Source organism: Cetorhinus maximus, chromosome 11 (assembly GCF_964194155.1).
Source record: "Cetorhinus maximus chromosome 11, sCetMax3.hap1.1, whole genome shotgun sequence".
In the NCBI taxonomy this organism is placed as follows: Eukaryota; Metazoa; Chordata; class Chondrichthyes; order Lamniformes; family Cetorhinidae; genus Cetorhinus; species Cetorhinus maximus.
In genome coordinates this window covers 92,000,020-92,023,069 of record NC_135889.1, presented here as the reverse complement: position 1 = coordinate 92,023,069, position 23,050 = coordinate 92,000,020, and the positions used below count along the sequence as shown (strand labels likewise).

The window sequence follows — 23,050 nt, the reverse complement described above, 5'->3', positions numbered from 1 at the left end:
CCATGTTACAATTGGCCTCTGCTTTGGTTGTGTGAAACCCACAAGTTACACCTTGGTGGGTGTTGCACCCCTCCAATTTAGTCACCACTAAACTATCTCCTCCTGGGACTGCATATGGTAGTATGTCATAGTATGCAACATAATCAGATCCTTTTGTCATTCTGAAGTTTTCAACTTGGTAAAGAGTATAGCTTGGGTCCCTGGTGGTATTACAGGTATGCCCAGCACCAATCCCACCAAGGCCCGAGAAGTGACTTTACCGTTTGTTTAGATGGGATATACCTGCAGCATTCCACTGAGCTGGCATCCTGTTAACTGTTCATAACTCCCCCAGAGCGGGACTTACCCATTATGAATTTGCCTCATATTTTCCCTGGTCTGTTCAACAATCCAGTAACAACTAGATATGTTGTTTCATAGCATCTTTAAGGTGCAGAAGGAGGCCATTCAACTCATCTAAGTCTGCACTGGCTCTCTAAAAGAGCATTCCACCTAGTCCCACTCTCCTGCCTTATCCCTTTAACCTTGCACATTTTCTCTTTTCAGGTAGTAATCCAATCCCCTTTTGAATACCTTGATCGAACCTGCCTCCATCACCCTTTTAGGAAGTCTGTTCTAGACTCCGACCACCCTCTGGGTGGAAAAAATTTTGCTCACATCACGTTTACTCCTTTAGCCAATTATTTTGAATCTGTGCCCTCTAGTTCTAGGTGGTCTCTTGAGTGGGAGCAGTTTCTCACTATTTACCCTGTCCATACCCCTCAGGATCTTGAATACCTCTATCAAGTGTGCTCTCAGCCTTCTTTTCTCCAAAGAAAACCATCTCAACCCCTCCAATCTATCCTATAGCTACAATTCTTCATGTTGGGAATCATTCTTGTGAATCTCCTCTGGACTCTCTCCAATGCCTTCACATCCTTCCTCAAGTATGGCGCCCAGAACTGGACGCAGTACTCCAGATGAGGCCTACCTGGTGTCTTATACAAGTTCAACATGACCTCCTCACTCTTGAACTTTATCTGCACTTGTCTGTCAGCAACATGTCTATGTCTTTTTTGAAGTTCAGGACTATCCCCCATCACAGTTGACAACATTTCCAATCTTTGTATCAGCTGCAAATTTTGAAATGATGCCCTGTACACCACGGTCTAGGTCATTAATATATACCAGGAACAGCAAGGGTTCTAACATTGACACCTGAGGAGCTCCACTGCAAACCTTCCTCCAATCTGAAAAACATCCATTTATCACTACTCTGTTCCCTGTCACTCAGCCAACTTCTTATTCAAGTGCCCACTTTCCCTTTTATTACATGACCTAGAATTTTGTTCACAAGTCTGCTATGTGGCACAGTATGATATGCCTTTGAAAATCCAGATACAGCACATCGTGTTTCCTTTATCAACCCTCTCAGTTATTTCCTCAAAAAACTCGAAGTAAGTGAAACATGATTTTCCCTTGATGAATCCATGCTGGCTTTTCTTAATTATCCTGCACTTGTCTAAATGATTATTGATTTTATCCTGTGCGATAGTTTCCGAAAGTTTCCCTACGGCTTGAGGTCAAACTGGCCTGTAGTTGCCAGCTTTATCCTTCTACCCATTTTTTGAACAAGGATGGAACATTCGCAGTCCTCTGGCACCTCCCCTCTATCTAAGGAAGACTGGAAGATTATCACTAGTGCCTCTGCAATTTCCACTCTCACTTCCCTCAATACCTTTAGATGTATTTCATCTGGTCCTGATACCTTATCTATTTTAAGGAAAGATAGCCTTTCCAATGCCTTGTTCCTCTCGATTGTAAGCTCTTCTAGTGTACTAGTTATGCCCTCTCTCACCTCGACCTGGGTAGCAAGTTCTCCCTTGTAAAGTCAGATGCAAAGTACTCATTCAACACCTCTGCTATTTCTCCAGCCTCCACATGCAAGTCCCCTTTCTTTGTCCCTAATCGGCTCTACTCTTCCTTTTACCACCTTTTTATCATTTACATGCTTTTGGAAGACCTTGGGATTCCCTTTTATGTTCGCTGCCAGCCTCTTTTCATGCTCTGTCTTTGCTTTTCTTATTAGTTTCTTCACTTCTCTGGTCCTTCTACATTCAGCCTGATTCTCCATTGTATTTTCTACCTGACGTCTGTCATACGTGCACTTCTTCCTTTTAATCTTTACCTCTATCTCTCTCGTCATCCAGGGCGCTCTGGATTTATTTGTCCAACCTTTCTCCTTTAAGGGGATATAGCTTGATATTGCCTCTAATACTTTTTCTTTGAAGGAGGCCCATTGTTCAGCCACTGTCTTTTCTGCCAACATTTGATTTCAACTCACTTGACTCAGATGCATTCTCATCCCATCAAAGATTTCTTTCTGCCTTTTCTGAGGTGTTCTGATCTCCCTGGATTGATTTATTTATAGCATGAGCTTCTAAAATGGTAGCAGTGCCTTGCTGGCGAACTGTCAGGTTGTGATCCTCTGATAATTGGGCATCTTGGTTCTGGTTATTTTTTTTAAAAATGTTCTTAATCCTATTTCTCAAATCCCTGACCTTGTTGTCCAGTGTGTCCAGGTCTGTAGTGTTGGCCACAGAGGCGTCTGTATTAAATATTGTAGCCACATCATTTACCAGGCCCCTCTGTGTTCTACTCCTCCAGGGCTTACTGACGAGCCTCCCACTACCCTTTATACCCTACATAATTACCCTTTGGATGAGTCTGGTACAGCTTTTATGTTTTTACCGATCATCATTCTGGTAGATCTTTCCTGGTATGGTTCAACATTACAGGTGCCAATTCATGGCATACATTGTCATACAATATATTTCCAGTTGTGGTCAACGCTAAGCCATTCCTTGGCCCTTCACATACGGGTGGCAGTGCCAAGTCTTGGGCTTGGAGGAGTAGGGTGACGGATCGCTTCGACTGGGGTGAAACCTGTCTCACGAAGGCTATTACTCTTAATGCAGGCTTTCGGTTGATTTTGCGCTCATGTGCAGTGTTTCCTGGACTTGCAATGCTATTCATAAAAAACCACGTGGTCCAACACCTGTACTCCCCGATTTCCTGAGAATGAAACCCTGGCTTCCATATTATATCATTACTATCATCCCAACCTTCCATGATATCTTGTCCCCTCCAGCATTGCCCAAGACATTTTACTGTTGCAGTTGGGTCCCAAATTGTCAATCCATCTCCCACCTGTTTTCCCCCCCCCCAGTAGAAACCTCCACTGCCTCCTGACCTGTGTTTCCACTCCCATGTCCATTCCTGGTGAACCTGAAGAAGAGCCATACAGACTTGAAGCTTTCACTCTGTTTCTCCACAGATGCTGTCAGACCTGCTTTTCCAGCGTTTTCAGTTTTTATTTCAGATTTCCAGCATCTACAGTATTTTGCTTTTAACCTGATCACCTCCATCTGGGAGGACCCCTTCATGTTGTACTTAGGAAAAAATCTTTGATTCCTTGACTGTCCCATCAGGGTGGCCAGGAGAAGCACATGTATGACCCTCAGGTGTGACTTCTCTTTAGCTGGGATACCTGCAATGATATAATGAAGACATCAGCTTGTGGCCTTCCTTTTGGTAGAAACAGATTTGTGAATCATACAGTCTCACCTGTGACCGGCCATGTTGAAGCATACACATTATTATCTGGTAAGGTCACTGCCATCGTGGAGCAAATCTCATTCATTATGGTGCCCCCCCTGCCTTCCCCCAAAATCATTACCTTATCCCCTACTTCTGACATGTCCCGGGGGAGCTGTTCCCCCTCACTTCTTTCCAGGTCCACTGCTGCCTGCTGCTGTCTTATCTGGCAGTTACTTAAACTGTTTACACAACTCTACAATGTATCTTCATATCCTATATTTCAATGGCCAGTATCTTCACTCATGTTGGCAGCTCCACCTGCCCATGATGTTAACACTGTGGTCATATTGGGTGTAGCTCGCAGGTGCATTAACATGATTGGTAATACATCCACCCATCCTTTCCCCGCTCTCCCTTTACCTGTTTCCATCTTGTGAATAATTCTTATCAAGTATTATTTCTCCTTGCCCTTCAATTGTCTCAACCCAAAATTCCTTGCACTTTTTAATTTTACTCCCTCTGACCATCATCACCTGAATTGCCTTAAAAGTCAGTTTGTCTATGGGGTATGTGCCTTAATCATTTTAAAAACGTTTCCATGGTGTTCAGTTTATTTCTTCCACAAAACAAACGTTTGTTTTTGATTCCAAGAAGCCACTTAGACTGTTTTTCCATTAGCTTTTTTTCTGAAAGTTAGAATTTGTTGATCCCCTTAAACGTCAGGTAAGTTTCCCGTTGAATGCTTGAAATAGCAACTCCTGTCAAATTATTTCATCAATTCCAATTTCAGAAACAGTTATGCCCAGGCTTGATGGTTTTAAATGGTGGTTTTGAAAAATCTGATACTCATTGGTCAGTCTGTTTACATCAGATCTCCTGTTCTCAAGCAAATGATAACAATTGGCTTGAATGGGTTAAACCATTTTTAAAAGGTAAAGTAAAGCCTTTAGACCATGTCTATGCCACGGCATTGATAAATTCTCAGATTCTTGAAGCTGCTAGAAATCTTGTTACGTTTGTGGTTACCTGTAAATAAAAACACAAAGGTCCATTGTGCTTGAGGTGGAATGCATTAAGCAATCTAGAAGCTCAAGCTGCTGTAGGAAGAGTTAACTCTGCTAGTCTGAAAGAGGGTGGTGCAAAAACTGTTTCTTAAACAAAGAAAATCTCTCTCTCCTTTTTCATCTCAGATAGTAGTATTTTCTTGTGCTTTTCTGTTAAAGTGACCCCTTTGGTCCCAACCTACCACCATTCTCCATCATGTCTAAAGTACTCTAGGTCAAGTCTGTCTGACCCGTCTTGACACTGATGTCCCCCATTTACTCTTGTAGATACTGTCACATGTGTGCCCTCCACTTAGCCAAGGAACGGTGTACCCCCGTTTACTCTAGGAACGGTTCGTTCACATGAACCCTCCTTTTATCCTTAGTGTTTGGACATCCTCCTTTTCCCTTCTGTATGCCCAGTGGTCCTTGCACATTTATCCAGTGCCACCCTCCTCCATTTACGCCAAGAATGTCTGTGTTTACCCATGAACTGCACCCACCCCTGTTTACCCAAGGAACATCACACTGCACCAACTTCGATATTCTAGATCTGCCCACCTTGCTTTGGTTTGGATGCCCGTCAGGCCGGAGGAGTGGCCCGTCACTCCAACAGTCCTATTTAGAGTGTGGTATATGAATGTACTCACCTGTCTACTTTTAGACACAAGTACTTGTTCCAATCCCGAAGATCCTGCCAACTATGCCAATTGTTGTGGAGAATTTCAAGCGCAGGAGGCATAGATGTGTAGAATATTGAAATTTATTCGAGCATGTGCAGAGAGAAATATTTTGTGGACTAAGTCCTTCTCCAAGAATCAATGGTTACTGTAGCCATATTTATTTCCCCCTAGTGTAACCATATAATTTCAACTAACCCAATTAAGGACTGTAAAATTCAATCAATTGCAATTAGCCCTTTAACAATTGTAAAATCAACAAATCATTTATTGACCCATAGTTGCCCCACACCAATACCAAAGATGAGATATGAGATCTTTGACAGCACACATACTCGCAAAAGCCAGTATTTTTTTAACCACCTGTGACCCAACTATTATTATAGTAGTACTGTTAATTTGAAATATAATTAGATGTTCTTACCCTTGTCCCAAAATATGTAAGCATGTTATAATGAAGAATTCTTGCCTTGCACCTCCACCCTGTTATGATTAAATAATTGTTTTCATAATTTGATTAAAGAGAGTAAGGGAAAGGAGAGAGCAATGATTTAGTGAGTTTTTAATAACCCTTGGCTTTTTTAAAATTAAATGTTGAGGGTTCAGTGCTGCATAGTAGCATAGTGTGACATCGTTTTGAGCTTTGATTCTTTATCCAATATTATTAATTTTATCCACAGCTAGTACAGAGTGGAGCTGAAAGCTTTACCATCTTTAGATTCACCTATCTTTGCATATTTTTCTAGTGGCATAAACCTAGCTCTGAGTAGATTATCTGCCTAACCTCTCCGCCAGCACAAAGACAGGGAGAGTAAAAAAAAATTGTTAAACATTTGGTACGTTAACGGTTGCGTAATAACTATTCATTTTGTTTCACACTTTTTTAATTAAAAATTCTTGTTTTCTGTGTAAAACAGGCATGTGGAGGAGTTCAGTCCTCGGGCTGTGTACACAAGTGGCAAAGCCAGCACTGCTGCAGGTCTGACGGCTGCAGTTGTGAGAGATGAAGAGTCACATGAATTTGTCATTGAAGCTGGAGCATTGATGCTTGCTGATAACGTAAGGGCATTCCGCACAATTTATTCTTTGTTATAGGATTGTATCCCCTGAAATTTCAACGGTTAAGAGGTGATTTGATTGAAATCTTCAAGATATTTCTAAGGGGAATAGAGTAGGCGAAGAGAAACACTTTCTGTTTGTTGGGGAGTCTAGGACTGGGCATGGTCCAAAAATTAGAGCCAAATTTTTCAGGAGCGAAATTAGGAAACACCTCTACGTAATGGTGGTAGAGGTTTAAAAATTGCTTCTGCAAATCGTAATTGCTACTACATAATTCACTTTTTAATTTGAGATTGATAAGAATTTTGTTAAGGGATATGGGTCAGGGGTGGGTATTGTATGGAGCTGGGATGCACATAAGCCATGATTTTGTTGATTGGCAGGGCAGGTTCAGAGCTAAATGGTCTACTCCTGTCCGTATGTATGTTCATTTGACATTTAGTTTTAAGATTTCTGTGATCTAATGTAAAAGTGTATAATTCTTTGGATTTTGAATGCTAAGAATACTTAAGTCATAATGTATATATGTTCTAGCCTCTGGATTGGGGAAACCTCATCTGTCATTCATTAGGCACTCTACAGTGTTGACCATGAGTCACTAGAGACTGTCCAAAAGTTGTCTAATTGGTATAACCAGCATAAAGTGGTTAACGCCATAAGTCAGTGCATTCAACAGGCCCTGGTACTTTGTTGCATGTCCTGAGCTTTGGACTGTAGAATTTTCTTTTTATTTGCATCTGTGTTCATAGATGTCAGAAATAATTTGCTGATCATAAATTACAAAAATTTGTGGAAATTTCTATACTGAGAGAAACTCTAGAAATTTTTAACTACATTTTCCATTCTTTTTATAGGGTGTTTGCTGTATTGACGAATTTGATAAAATGGAAACAAGAGATCAAGTCGCTATCCATGAAGCCATGGAACAGCAAACCATTTCCATCACTAAAGCTGGAGTCAAAGTAATTTGTTTACATAATACAGAACCTTCTTTGGGTGTTTACTGTGAACTGAATCCTAAAAGGATGAATTATAGTTGATGCCTTCGGTAGGCAGTAGTAACTAGATGGCATAGTGCGATCTTGTGAAACTTAAGCATGAGTAAAGATTTATTTTCATCATTTCAAGTATTCTCTGATGGATGGTGCCTGCTAATTGCAATTTTCTCAACTTGTTTCTTTAATTTTTGCTTAGTGTTTCTTATCCTCCTTACCTTCTAAATGAATGATTCCAGATTATCTTCCTTACAAGTTTTTGCTTCATTCATGGGATGTGGACTTTGCTGACTAGGCCAGCATTTATTGCCCATCCCTAATTGCCCTTGAGAAGGTGGTGATGAGCTGCCTTCTTGAACCACTGCAGTCCGTGTGGTTTAGGTACACTCAGTGCTGTTAGGGAAGGAGTTCTAGGATTTTGACCGAGCAACAGTGAAGGAATAGCAATATATTTCCAAGTCAGGATGGTGAATGGCTTGGAGGGGAACTTCCAGGTGGTGTTGGTGTTCCCATGTGCCTGCTGCCCTTGTCCTTTAAATGGTAGTGGTCGTGGGATTAGAAGGTGCTGTCATAGGAGGCTTGGTGAATTCCTGCAGTGCATCTTGTAGGTGATACACACTGCTGCCACTGTGTCGGTGTTGGAAGGAGTGAATATTTGGATGGGGTACCAATCAAGAAGGCTGCTTTGTCCTGGATAATTTCAAGCTTCTTGAATGTTGTTGAAGCTGCACTCATCCAAACAAGTGGAGAGCATTCCGTCACACCCTGCCTTGTGCCAGGCTTTGAGGGAGTCGGGAGGTGAGTTACTCGCTGCAGGATTCCTAGCCTCTGACCTGCTTCCTGACGTTTGTGTGGTGCAAATGTTACTTGTTAGCCCAAGCCTGGATATTGTCCAGGTCTTGCTGCATTTGAACATGGACTGCTTCAGTATCTGAGGAGTCATGAATTATGCTGAGCGTTGTGCAATCATCAGCAAACATTCCCACTTCTGACCTTTATGGGACGGAGGTAATTGAAGCAGCTGAAGATGACCTCCTGCATTGATGTCCTGGAACTGAGATGATTGACCTCCAACAACCACAACCATCTTCCTTTGTGCTAGGTATGACTCCAACCAACAGTTTTTTTTCCCTAATTTAGTTTTGTTAGGGCTTCTTGATGCCATACTTGGTCAAATGCTGCCATGATGTCAAGGGCTTTCACACTTACCTCATCTCTGGAGTTCAGCTCTTTTGTCCATGTTTGGACCAAGGCTGCAATGAAGTCAGGAGCTGAGTGGCCCCGGTGGAACCCAAACTTGAGCGTAAGTGAGCAGGTTATTGCTAAGCAAATGCCACTTGATAGCACTGTTAATGACCCCTCCATTACTTTACTGATAATCGAGAGTAGACTGATGGGGTGGTAATTGGCTGCATTGGACTTGTCCTGCTTTTTGTGTACAGAACATACCTGGGCAATTTTCCACATTGCTGTCTTTTCCATTTGTCTATTTTTTCACTTAATTTTTTTATACCTTTAATTTTTCTGTTTTCTTAACTATCTTTGTGGGATGTGGCTGCAAAGCTATGTCAATAATACTTGTAAGAACATAACGTAAAATATGGCCCCTCGAGCCTGCACCACCATACAGTACAATCGTGACTGATCTTGGGCTTCAACTCCATTTTCCTGCCTGCTCCCCATATCCCTTAATTCCCTGAGAGACCAAAAATCTATCTATCCTAGCCTTAGATGTATTTAACAGTGGAGCATCCGCAACTGTCTCAGGTAGAGACTTCCAAAGATTCACACCTTTTTAAGTGAAGAAATTTCTCCTCATTCTCAGTCCTAAATGATTGGCCCCTTATCCGGAGACTGTGCCCCCATGTTTTAGACTCCCCAACCAGTGGAAATAATATGAGTCCACCCTATTAAGCCCTTTCAGAATTTTGTTGGTTGCAGTGAGATAGCCTCTCATCCTTCTAAACTGTAGAGAATATAATCCAATTTACTCAGCCTCTCATCATAGGACAGCCCCCTCATCCCAGGTACCAATTTAATGAATCTTTGCTGTACTGCCTTCAGTGCAAGCATATCCTTTCTTAAATATGGAGACCAAAACTGCACACAGCATTCCAGGTGTGGTCTCACCAAAATCCTATACAAGAAAGTCTTCTTTTTTCTTATACTCCAATTCCTTTATAATAAAGACCAACATGCCATTTGCCTTCCTAAATGCTTGCTGCATGTGCATGCTAACTTTCTGCTTTCCTTGTACAAGCACACCAAGTCTCTTTGAACATCAACACTTACAAGTTTCTCGCCTTTCAAAAAATATTCTGCTTTTTTTATTCTTAGGACCAAAGTGAATAAATGACTTCACACTTCCCTATATTATTGTCCATCTGTCCATATCTCTTTGCAGCCTCTGTTTCCTCCCCACAGCTTACCTTTCCACCTAGCTTGGTACCATCAGCAAGCTTGGTTGGTTTTTATATTGTAGTTTGTATTTTATTCATATGACAAAAGAAAAGTTAACTTGGTAGTGATGGCTCAAGGCGAGGATATTTTGTTTCAATTTGATAAGGTCAAAATAGAGCTAAGGAGGCTTGCTTTTTGAATTTATGGAAAAGGCTATTTTTTTCTTCAACTTAATGTTTTCTTTACTAAAAACTGCTGTGAATAGTGAGCAAGATAACTCAGTAATTTTGTCACATCAACCAGCATAATGAAGCAGAGGTATTGTCTCTCTGAATCTGGAGAGATTGGCTCTTGCGAACTGAAGGCCTGAGAGAGACAGTGTCCCTGTAAATTAAGTGAATATTGAAGGGGAATCTGCATCTGGAAAGTGGGGAAGAGAGAATGGAATCCTAGGAGGGAGAATGACTGTTGAAGTAGTTTTTAGGCAAGTAATGACATTTATTCCACCTACAGTTTTTAGTTTAAAAACCTGTGAATTGTGAGGTAATAAATTGATTCACCATTTTTGTAGTAAGCTGTATCTCAATGCATACAAGAGTAAATTGGAGAGAGGTAGTATTTGGGAATATGCACATTTTAAATAGTCCCATGAAAGAACCTCACAAGAATCTTTGCATTATTATTTGGAGTTCTGGTCTAGGAATCCAAAACTTTTCACCAACTCCCTAGAAGTACCTTTAAGTTTTTAATGTGTCAATCTCCCTTTAATAATTTTACAAATCTAGCTGTGGCAGAATGACTAGATCAGTGGTATTAACTGACTCAAAAATCCTCTTAAACTCTTTCAACTTGCCTCCTGCTCTCCATTTCCAGCCTCCTGACTTGCTGACCTTCCTGCTTGCCGCCCCTCCTGCTCGCTGCCCCCCTCTCCTGAATCATCACTCTAGAAGAGGGAAGCAGTGAGCAGGAAGGTCAGGGAGGGAAGTGGCCAGGGGAGAGTCAAGGAGGTGGAGAGGTAACTAGCGGGATGCAGGGAAGACAAGTGCTGAGCGATAGCTTCAGGTTCCAGGAACTGACACGAGGGAATTTCTGCTGTTAATTCCACCATGTCAGGCTTGACTCTGGCCCATTATTTTTCTGTCTTGGGCTAGAGTGGCAGTAAACCTCATTTAACCATCAGGATGTGTACAGCTGGAATAATCTTGATGGACTGTTGTGTGGCTGCACAGGCTTAGAGGAAGCACTGCTCCAGAGAGTAGAAGGCCAATTTAAAGGTCCTCCACCTTTCATGATAGGTCAATTTTCTCACTCCAAGAACTAATCTAGTGAATCTTCACCTGTACTGTCTCCAATGCAAGTATATACTTCCTTAAATATGGAGACCAAAAATGCATAGTACTCTAGGTGTTATCTCATCAAAGCCCTGTACAATTGTAGCAAGACTCCTTTATTCTTGAACACCAGAGTCCCTTGCAGGTATTTCAAGCATCTCCCTCCCCTGGCCCTGCACCAGTATGAGACTGACATGGGGGAGAACGGAGACCTTCCTCACTCCCTGCTGCCTATCTACCACCTCAGAGTCTTTGGCACCACCGGGCCTACTGTCTGTTGCCTTAGCAACTTCCTCCATTGACCCAATCTCAAGAACTGATCTGATCGACTGGCACAAAAACTGCGCAGAACTGAGTAATTTGCTTGGTCAAGTTTGACCCACACTCTGTCGTTGATTCAAATGACCCATGGAAGCCTCTGTAAACCAGATTGAATGTGGGATAGCAGAATATTCGTGATCTGGTTGACTTTGCAACAACCCAGTAGCTTTCATAGCAAAATTTCCCGATAATGGCCCACTAATTACCAGCTCTGTTCAGTCTATTCATGACTTGCTGGGTGGGATTTGAACTCTAGCTCCAGGATGCTAGCCCATAGATAGAACCACAATTATACAGTAACCTTTTGTTAATTTTGAAATATATACACCTGGGAATGGGAGGGAAATTAAAAATTCTTACCAAAGCATGGTTTGGAGCAATTTATGATGCATATAGTTTTCAAATTAACCTGTGGCTGGCAGTGGTGTGGTGGGGAGTGTGAAAGCAAGTTAAAGACCCTAAAACCAGTTTACTTTGAGGAGGGAATTCTACATGTATGCATTGGCCACACTTTTTAAGAATATATTTAATGAATGGCTCCTTAAGTAAAAAATTTGTCTCATGTTTTAATTTCTTCCCAATTTCTCAGAGAACCTCGTTAAGCCTTTTACCCCCCCCCAACTGAATTTCATGCATACCAGGCATTTTCCAGTATGTTACCCGAGTGGCTTTTGAACTTATTTATAGTTTGAAGATATAACCCATTGTAGACATTTTGGTATTATGCTTTTAGTTTACTCCATATTCTTCACTGCGCAACACTGTAAAGTATTTTTGGAATAAATTCAACTTTCTACTGACACATATTCACTTTCCATTAAACTTTTACCAGCTTGTTGTTCTAATGTTTTCCCTATCAATTTATTTTACTGATACAACTCTCTGTCCTAAGAACCGCTGGATGATCTTTCACACAAGTTCCAAATCCATCCCATGAATTTCTTTTGCTACTATTGTCACTGGATCTGTTGTTGTGTTTTAATTTTCATCTGCTTTCGGTACTTCTAGTTTCCATTCCAGTAAATTTGAACTTTATTCACCTTGGTTTTTGATTCTTGGTTCACAGATTGCATTCAATTTATTTCAATACTATCTTTATGAATCATTGGGAAGAATTTTCCCCCTGTCGGGGGGGAGGTTCAGGAGCGGGTGCACCTCCGATCTGCGCCCCCAATCCGGGGCGTGTCACCATTTTATGTGGGCGGGCCAATTAAGGCCCGTCCAGCATGATGTCCTATGTGCTATGCACTCCGTGTGCAGGGGGGGGGATTCCCTAAGCCGAGGATGCGCTCTTTCGTGCATCTGCCTGAGGCTAAGTGCTGCCTCGGGGAGATTGGCGCTAAATTCAAAAATGTGAAACATAGAAAAATAAAATTTCCCTGACATGTCCCCTCGTGACACAGTCACATGAGTTGGGACATGTCCATTACTTTTAATTAAACTTTTATTAAATGTTTAAAAACCTACATAAAACCTTATCCCGCCTGTGGATGAGGTTTCATGCTTTTTCTAAACCCCGCCAAGGCTCCTGGCCTGCCCACCAACCTTAAGGTTGGACGGGCAGGCCCTTTAATTATTTCAATTAGTTTTTAAATGGCCTCAATTGGCCATTGACAGGTCGGCGGGCGCACAGCTGATTTGACTGCGCCCCTGCCGACCTGAAAATTGAAATGACGTGGGGTAACGTCGGGAGTTCTGCCCGACGTCATCCCGCGTCATTTTACACTTCGGCAAGTGGGCCCCGCCCCCGCTCGCTGAACTCAACAATATCCTGCCCGTTGCTTTTTTTTTTGTACCTGTTGAACTCAATTTATGCTGTCTTTCTCCAGTCCAAATCATTTTTTTAAGCACTTCTTGCACCTGGCCATTGTCATTGAGCCTTCCCCACACTTGGATGCAAAATCTCAATTTGTCATTTTTTTTAAACTCTGGAGACCTCATATCTGTTTTTTCCTCAAAAATGAGAATTGGAGATATTGTGCACTCAAGCTCAAGCAAAATGGGGAACCAGCATGCATTACTAAAATTGTATGTGCAATAAAAATTTATCAAAAGCAGAGAATGAAAGATTTTTCTAAACTCAGTTAATAAAAAATGTCTAAATTTCAGTGCAGAAGATAAGAATTCCAAATTCACCCATTGTTGGGGAAATCCTGTTTTCTTTCTTTTAATTGTTAGGAAGTTTGCCTTTTTAAATAAGGAAATGCGAGTTAGTTTCTGTTGATTTATTAATGCTTTGGAAGTGAACAGTTAAGCTGCTGAAAATAATGGGAAAGTATGCTGTGTGTAAAATGTGTATAGATTGTGTTTTACCCTAAATGGATTAAAAGCTAAATTCCACTCCTCTAAAATCTTTGTTTTGATATAGGCTACCTTGAATGCCAGGACTTCTATTTTGGCTGCAGCAAACCCAGTTGGTGGACGGTATGATCGTTCAAAATCTCTCAAACAAAATGTAAATCTCACAGCCCCGATCATGTCTCGATTTGATTTGTTCTTCATTCTAGTTGATGAATGTAATGAGGTGGGAATATCATTTTTTCATATCCCATTTATAGTGTTTCAATTTTTAAACAACTTGTAGAAGAAATTAATGTAATATAATTGTTATAAACTAGGTAACAGATTATGCCATTGCTAGGCGTATCGTGGACTTGCATTCTCGAATTCAAGAATCCATCGAGCGGATCTACTCCTTGGATGATATCAGGAGGTACCTGTTATTTGCAAGGCAGTTCAAGCCAAAGGTCAGTCACTTAATGAATGCAATGTGACATTTATTGGACGGTCTTTTTGTGTAACTTTTACTAATCAAGATCACTTCTGAGGATTTAATTTTCTAGATATCAAAGGAATCTGAAGACTTCATAGTGGAACAGTACAGACGACTTCGTCAGAGGGATGGATCTGGAGTAACCAAATCAGCATGGCGAATCACAGTGCGTCAGCTGGAGAGTATGATTCGACTTTCTGAATCCATGGCTAGAATGCATTGCTGTGATGAGGTAACTGTTAAGCATTAAAGAGGTTTGTTCTCTTGTTTTAAGAGTGTATGCATTGTTGCTTATTGTGCTGTCCCTACTTTGCAACTCTCGTGTGTTATCATTATTTCATCATACTGGAGAGGTATGCCTGTCACTCCATCTATATCCTCCAGCAATCCTGTTCTACAGTTGCCTTTTTTTATGTTTTTTAATTAACACTTAGACCAAGGGCTCAAGTTCTCTACAAAGCTATATTGATAGAGCTGGAAAGATACCCTGGTTGAATATTTCTTTCTGGAGGAATCCTTTTTCCTTCTTCAACTTCAAGACCAAAACGATTGTAATTCTGCACAATTGATGTAAAGCTGCATTTCATAATTTCTTGGAACTGCCAGTTTTATGAGAAATGGATCGCTCTGTTACCCAGCCTTTCTAACTACTAGTCCAGCTGAGACCTGGGAAAACTTCCTGTGGTGCTGCATTTGGCAGTTTGCTGCTGCTGTTGGATGACTCGTAGAATTTTCCATACTAATAGTTTGCTCTGTTATCCCCAAATCCAAGGAATTATTCTATGTTTTTCATAATACATTAAATTTAACTATCTAAAAATCAATAAAGAAGCTTGGGGGTGATGATGGCATACAGTATGTAGTAACTTAAACAGAAAGCTCTACCAAAATGAAGCCTGTGCTGAATCTTTGCTGTGGCTTTATAGGTACAACCTAAGCATGTCAAGGAAGCTTTCCGGTTGCTGAACAAATCAATCATTAGAGTGGAGACACCAGATGTAAACTTTGACCAAGATGATGAAGGAGGAGAGGAAATGGAGCAGGAGGTCCATGAAGGGATCAATGGTAAACTAATTTTAATTGCACCAGAAAGGAATAAATCTGTAAACAAGTAAAGTTTTTAGACTGACTATGGATGTTGTTCCTTCCTCCACCCTAGTTTCTAAGAATATATTAATTGATGTGCTTTTACTTTTTAAATTTTAGAATGGTATGTGGCCTTTTATGATGGCCCTTATTTGTAACTAGGTTAAATACAATATTGATTTGATCCTCCTCCCCCCTTAAAGTTTATCCTTTCACACTCGTTCAAATTTGCTGCTGTGGAATTCCATCTTTTTTGTAATGGGTGGTTTGGGGATTGAATTCTCTCTCCTTAGACATTGACTCTAAAAAGAAAAAAAACAGTATGAATGCCTCAGGATTGAGAAACAATCCTGTTTCTCAGGACAAGCAGGTCCCAGAACAAGAAATAGAAAGCAAGTGGAAAAACATTAAAGTGAGTATACAACATGCTGCAGAGGAAATATTATAAAAGCAGAAAAGAGAAAGAGACAAGAAGTTGCTGACAGATGAGGTAATAACAATGACGATACAAAAAGGAAAGGAAAGAAACATACCTGAGTATGATAAAATTGAAAAGAAAATGAAGAATGCATGTAGGCAGGCTAAAGAGAAATGATACAATGGAATGCGTGATGAAGTATTAGAGCTGGAAAGAAATCACAAAATGAGTTATGTACCAAAAGTTGAAATCTTTGACACACAGTGGTTGTATAAAAGACAGAGACAGGATTGCAGTAGCAAAAAAATGGTCAGAATCTTTTAAGTTGTATTATGTGATGATCCAAATTGAGGGAGTCCTCATGATATAGAGGTAAATGAAGGACCAAACATTATGATATCAGAGGTAAAGTATGCTTTGAAATTGAGTACAGGAAAAGCTCCAGGCATAGATGAAATAACAACAGAACATCTAAAACTCCTTGGAGAAACAGAATTAGAAGTGGTTACAGAAATTTGTGATCAAATATATACCAACGGCTACATTCCAAATTACTTGAGACATTCGTTATTCGTTAAACTACCTAAAAAACCTAAAGCAATGGAGTGCAATCATTTTAGAACTAAGCTTAATGAGTCATCTCATTAAAGTGATCTTGAAAATCATAATAAAAACAATACATTTGAAGTAGAAATTGGCAAAACACAGTCTGAATTTAGACAGAGTTAGAACGAGAGGGAGTATTTAACCTAAGAACAGATCTTTGATAAATATCTAGATGTAAACAAGACCATTTACATATGCTTCATAGACTATGAAAAAGCATTCGACCATGTTTATCACCAAAAGTTAATAGATGTGTTGCTGAAATGTGACAGTAAAGGTGTGAGATTTATCCAGAGCCCATATTGGGGCCAAATAGTGAGCATCAGGCTAGAACAGGGGCAACCAGATATGTTTTAAGTGAAGAGAAGAGTATGAGAAGGCTCTGCACTGTTGCTAAAATTATTCAGCCTGTGCACAAATATTCAGAATTAGAGATGGACTTATACAGGTAAAAATTGAACATAACAAATTTGCTGTATGCTGATGACAGCACAACTTGCAGAATCAGAAGAGGCCCTACAAAATATCATTGATCAAGTAAAATCTGGAAGTTTAGAATATGGATTGAGTAATAACACCAAAAAGACAAAAAACAATGATAGTTAGAAGGAATACATTAGAAGAAACTAGAATGAAGGTTAAGTGGATGGTGTGGCAGTGGAACAAATTGATAAGTTTGTGTATTGAGTACAAATGATAACAAGATGGCAGATGTGATGCAGAAATTGGAAGGATAGAGATGGCCAGAAGTCATTTTATGAAGATGAAGGATGTTATCAACAAGAAAACTCTGGCTTGGAACAAGGCAAAGAAACAAAAGGTGCTACATTCTATCCAATTCCCTGTATGCCTCAGAAATCTGGACAATAAATAAAGATCTGTGGACGCTGAGACATATGCTAAAACATTTCAGATACAGACCAAAGACCACTGAAGAGGTACTTGAAAAAGCAAGAGCAAAAATAAATCTTTAATAAGTGACATCCAGAGAAGAAAATGTCATTATTTCAGCAATTGAAGTGTGTTCAAAAGAAAACAGGCATCCAGCAGAATCCTCACATATTGAGGAACCCATTCTGAGATTTGGACCTGCAGTTACTGCAAAGCTATTGTCCACGTGGTGGCTGACTTCCTAGAAAGGATGGAGGATGTTGGTAATCATGGTGACATTGATTTGAGTTTGCTTCGAGATGTTGTCTGGCTGTGGAATTGAAGAGAGTTAGTTGTAACAACTTTACTGGCATTCAAATTTGACAAAAATATAATTTGCAGGAGGAGCATCATAGAACCATAGAAAAGTTACAGCACAGGAGGCCATTAGGCCCATTTTGTCATGCCAGCCCAAGGACACCCAGGCACCCTTTCTAATCCCACCTTCCTGCACCTGGCCCATAGCCCTGCAGCTTACAGCACTTTAGGTGCAGATCCAGGTATTTTTTAAAAGAGTTTAAAGTTTCTGCCTCTACCACCAACTTGGGCAACGAATTCCAGACACCTACTACCCTCTGCGTAAAAAAGGTTCTTCCTCATGTCCCCCCTACACCTTCTGCCACTTATCTTAAATCTATATCCCCTGGTTCTAGAATTCTCCATCAAGGGAAACAATTTTATTCAGTCCACTCTATCAATTCCCCTCATAATTTTGTACACCTCAATCAAGTCACCTCTCAGTCTTCTTTGTTCTAAGGAAAATAACCTCAACCTAATCAATCTCTCCTCATAGCTACACTTTTTTTAACCCTGGCAACATTCTTGTAAACTTCCTCTGCACTCTCTCCAGAGCTATTACGTCCTTCCTGTAATGCGGTGACCAGAACTGCACACAATACTCCAGTTGTGGCCTCACCAGTGTTTTATACAATTCCAACGTTATATCACTAAGATAAAAGCAAAAAACTGCGGATGCTGGAAATCGAAAACAAAAACAAAAATCCCTGGAAAAACTCAGCAGGTCTGGCAGCATCTGTGGGAAGGAGCACAGTTAACGTTTCGAGTCCGCATGACTTCAACAGAACTAAAGAAAAATAGAAAAGGGGTGAAATAAAAGCTGGTTTAAGGCGGGGGGGCATTTGGGACAAGAAGAGCTGGATAGAGGTCCAGTGATAGGTGGAGATAGCCAGAAGATGTCACAGACAAAAGGACAAAGAGGTGTTGAAGGTGGTGATATTATCTAAAGGAATGTGCTAATTAAGGGTAGAAAGCAGGACAAGCAAGGTCCAGGCAGACAGCCCTGGTAGGGTGGGGTGGGGTGAAGGAATCGAAAAAGGCTAAAAGGTAGAGATAAAACAATGGATGGAAATACATTTAAAAATAATGGAAATAGATGGGAAAAGAAAAATCTATATAAATTATTGGAAAAAACAAAAAAAATGGGGGGAAAATCAGAAAGAGGGTGGGGATGGAGGAGAGAGTTCATGATCTAAAATTGTTGAACTCAATATTCAGTCCGGAAGGCTGTAAAGTGCCGAGTCGGAAGATGAGGTGCTTTTGCTCTGGTTTGCGTTGAGCTTCACTGGAACAATGCAGCAAGCCAAGGACGGATATGTGGGCATGAGAGCAGGGTGGTGTGTCGAAATGGCAAGTGACAGGGAGGTCTGGGTAATGCAGAACACCTTCGTTCTGTCCGCAAGCATTACCCAGACCTCCCTGTCGCTTGTCATTTCAACACACCACCCTGCTCTCATGCCCACATGTCCGTCCTTGGCTTGCTGCATTGTTCCAGTGAAGCTCAACGCAAACCAGAGCAAAAGCACCTCATCTTCCGACTCGGCACTTTACAGCCTTCCGGACTGAATATTGAGTTCAACAATTTTAGATCATGAACTCTCTCCTCCATCCCTGCCCCCTTTCTGAATTTTCCCCCTCCTTTTTGTTTTTTCCAATAATTTATATAGATTTTTCTTTTCCCACCTATTTCCATTATTTTTAAATGTATTTCCATCCATTGTTTTATCTCTACCTTTTAGCCTTTTTCGATTCCTTCACCCCACCCCCAATAGGGCTATCTGTCTGTACCTTGCTTGTCCTGCTTTCTACCCTTAATTAGCACATTCCTTTAGATAATATCACCACCTTCAACACCTCTTTGTCCTTTTGTCTGTGACATCTTTTAGTTATCTCCACCTATCACTGGCCCTCTATCCAGCTGCTCTTGTCCCAAACCACCCCCCTTAAACCAGCTTATATTTCACCCCTTTTCTATTTTTCCTTAGTTCTGTTGAAGAGTCATGCGGACTCGAAACGTTAACTGTGCTCCTTTCCACAGATGCTCCCTGTAACTGTTTGACATCCCTAAATGTATGACCTCACACTTCTCTATGTTAAAATCCATCTGCCACTTTACCGCCCACTCCACCAACCCATCAGTTGATTGCTTTAGCAAATGTTGGTATTCTTTGTAGCAAAGAATCAGACCTTTCCTACTGGGGAACCCAAGGAGAAAATAACCTAATTCAGTTGTTTTAAGTGAGAAATGTGCCAAACAGAACTGTTAATCTCTCTCAGCTATCCTTGTGCAGGCACAAGCTGTGAAGTCCTTTTTCTCACATTGTGTCATGGCTGAGGTCTGATGAATTGCATGGACCCTAAATAATGGTTTAGATAATAATGGGCATGCCAAAGGTACTGGTGATTTTGTTTTGTTTTATTCTACCATTGTGTACTGAAAGTTCATATATACTTAGCTTAGTAATGGATTCAGTCGTTCTAACAAATGGTAATTCCGACAGGACATTCTGAAATTCCAAATGGAATTAATGGTGTCAATGGCCATTCTGAAGACAGTACCAAAGAAGTGCCAAAATCCACAATGAGACTGTCTTTTGTGGAGTATCGCAAGATTTCCAACCTTATTGTTATCCATCTCCGGAAACTAGAAGAAGGTAAGAATGCGGATTACTCAATAGCTTCATTGCATAATACAGTTTAATATAGTGCTTTGGAAAAATGGTGCCCAAATCTTTTATCAGGTATATAATATGTTCTGACAGTTGTTGTGCTAAAATATTTGATTCTTAAATAACTGACCAAAGTCAAACGCCTCATAGAAGTCCCTTAGGTTTTTTTTTAAAGTTTGACCAGCTTAGAGCAATTCTTAGAACCTAGAACAAATGCCTTGCTTTGCAGTTGGGCAGTTGTGAAAATTCATATATTGTACTGTGAACCAGTCCTGTGTAGAGATGGATGTAAGAAAAAGCAACTATGCTCCCAATCTTGAATTAAATACCACATCAAAAGCTTGTTCTTGAAACATCTGATACTTTAAACGATGTTTTGAAAAAGCTGATAGGTGTATATTCATTGGTGGGAAGCATTGAGTGGAGTGCTCCCAGGAGTTAGAAGTGACAAGGATCTAAAACTAATTTACATTAGTTACCCCAGCATTAAAATCAGCCATAAGATATCCACAATTGTGGTGGCACAAAAACAGAAGGATTTAGATGCAATGCTATGCAATTGAGCACATAACCAAGCAGCTAATTTTAGCATGAGTAAATTATTACGCATAGGTGAAAAAATGGGACACAAATACACAATGAATAGAATTGGTTTAAGAGAAAGTCTTAGAAACACTTGTCTCCGAGCAATTAAACAATCCTCTAGGATGATAAAATACAACAAATTTTTGACAAGACCACAGTTAAAATCCTCCGCTAGCTTGTAGCCACCATGACATTTTTTTTTAAGTCATTCTTCCTTGACAGATTACAGATAAGAGCAGTAAGTATTGATCAGGTGTGAAGAAAACTAGTTATAACAAAATATTAGTGAACCGTGAAGTCTAGAAGAAAGCCAGTTAAGAGGAAAACACCCCACTGGGGGATAAATATTAAATGAATAAGGTTAAGCCAGTTTAACAACATCTAGGAAGTACCATTAGGCATTAGTGGAAATTAATGAGCAGGGCATTTAGAATGGAGAATTTCTTAGTTCAAATGATTTTGTAATAATACATCAAGCAGGGTAATGACACACAAAATTATAGAATGGTTACACGATTAGAGTTAAACAAAATAGAATTAGATAATATAACATAGAAAGCTAATGTATTCAGGGATGAGCCTAAATGGGCTGCATTGCCTTTCTTTGTTCCTATATGTTTGTACACTACTAAAATTTTACTGAAGTACTGTGCTTCCATCCATTTGCAACTGCATAATAAAATAAAGAACTTCATTTGGGACAAAGAATATTTTCTACTAGCTGAGAATAACTTGCGAATCTGCAAAAGAAATTATTGTTTGTTTTCAGTTGATTTTTGCTTTTAGTTTTGCATAGTAACAAACAAAATAATGGCTAGAACCTATCTGATCAACTGCTTTTTTGAATTTTCTTTGTACATGGTTGCAACCTTTAAGTGGCCAGCAGATAATTCAAAAATCAAGACTGCCTTAAACTATAAATCCGAGCGCCCATGCACACTCTTTTATCTTCTCTGCTGTCCAGCACCTCAGTTCAGGAACGGTAGCATAGTGGTAATGTTACTGAATTAGTGGTTCAGACTCTTGATTTAAAGCTCTGGAGGCACAAGTTAAAATCCCATCACAGCAGCTTGTGGAAATTAAATTCAGTGAATTAATAAATCTGGAATTAAAAAGTTAGTCTCAGTAAAAGTGACCATGAAGCTACAGGATTGTTGTAAAAACCCACCTGGTTCACTGTATCCTGCAGGGAAGGAAATCTGCCATCCTTACCCAGTCTTTCATACGTATGACAGAAATGTGATTGATTCTTAACTGCCCTCTGCAATGGTCTAGCAAGTCACTTGGTTGTATCAAACTGCTACAGAAAAGTTGAAGAATATTTTTAAAAATGGATAAGGCACACCCTGCCCAGTCACTAACCTCTGGGGACTTGTGCCAAAATTGGGAGAACTGTTCTACAGACTAGTCAAGCAACAGCCAGACAGTCATATTCACAGCCATATTCATACCTCACAGCCTATGTCCCACATTCCATCCTTGAGCATGGGCAGCAGTGGTTCAAGAAGGCAGTTCACCACCACCTCAAGGGCAATTAGGGATGGGCAATTAAATGCTGGTCTAACCACTGATGCTCACACCCCATGAACAAACTTTTTTTTAAAAAAGTGATATAGGAATGGAGAGAGTTTCTTTGGAAGCCCTCAACATTGACTCCCATGAAATATCAAGGCATCAGGTCAAACACTGGGAAGGAAACCTCTTGTTGATTACCACCTGTCACTCTCCCCCAGCTCCATGATAAGCACTACTTGGAAGAAGCACTGAAGGTGGCAAGGACATAGAATGTATACTGGGTGGGAGACCAATGTCCATCACCGAGTGGCTTGGTAGTACCGCTATTGACTGAGCTGGCTGAGTCCTGAAGGACATATCTGCCAGACTGGGCCTGCGGTAGATGGTGAGGCAACCAATCTACAGTTGCAGTCTTGACTACCAAAAGCAGGACAAATCCAATCTGGCCAATTCCCATCAGTTTGCTCTCAATCAGCAAAGTGATGGAAGATGTCATTGACAGTGTTATCAAGCAGCACTTAAATCAGTGACAAACTGCTCACTGATGCTCAGTTTGGGTTTTGCAAGGACCACTTGGCTCCAAATCTCATTACAGCTATGATTCAAACATAGACAAAAGAGCTGAATTCGAAGGGGTGAGGTGAGGGGGTGAAGCTGGGTAGAAGGCCAGTGATTGGTAGAGGCATGGGAAGGTGCCGTGGGTTTTCTGCGATTACATGGGAAGATGCCGTGTTCCCACAGCACCTACCCATGCAATTGCAGA

At 40.5% G+C, this 23,050-nt stretch overlaps 1 protein-coding gene across 1 annotated transcript in view; it reads left to right on the top strand.

Moving 5' to 3' along the window:
* LOC144686778 (DNA replication licensing factor MCM6-like) overlaps positions 1–23,050 on the top strand; it is a 45,201-nt gene that overhangs the window by 17,739 nt on the left and 4,412 nt on the right. The window contains exons 9-15 of the mRNA XM_078552475.1: positions 6,220–6,361; positions 7,216–7,323; positions 13,777–13,932; positions 14,027–14,155; positions 14,252–14,413; positions 15,108–15,246; positions 20,020–20,172. Coding sequence (XP_078408601.1) covers positions 6,220–6,361; positions 7,216–7,323; positions 13,777–13,932; positions 14,027–14,155; positions 14,252–14,413; positions 15,108–15,246; positions 20,020–20,172 — 989 coding nt within the window. The remainder of the gene's footprint in view (positions 1–6,219; positions 6,362–7,215; positions 7,324–13,776; positions 13,933–14,026; positions 14,156–14,251; positions 14,414–15,107; positions 15,247–20,019; positions 20,173–23,050) is intronic.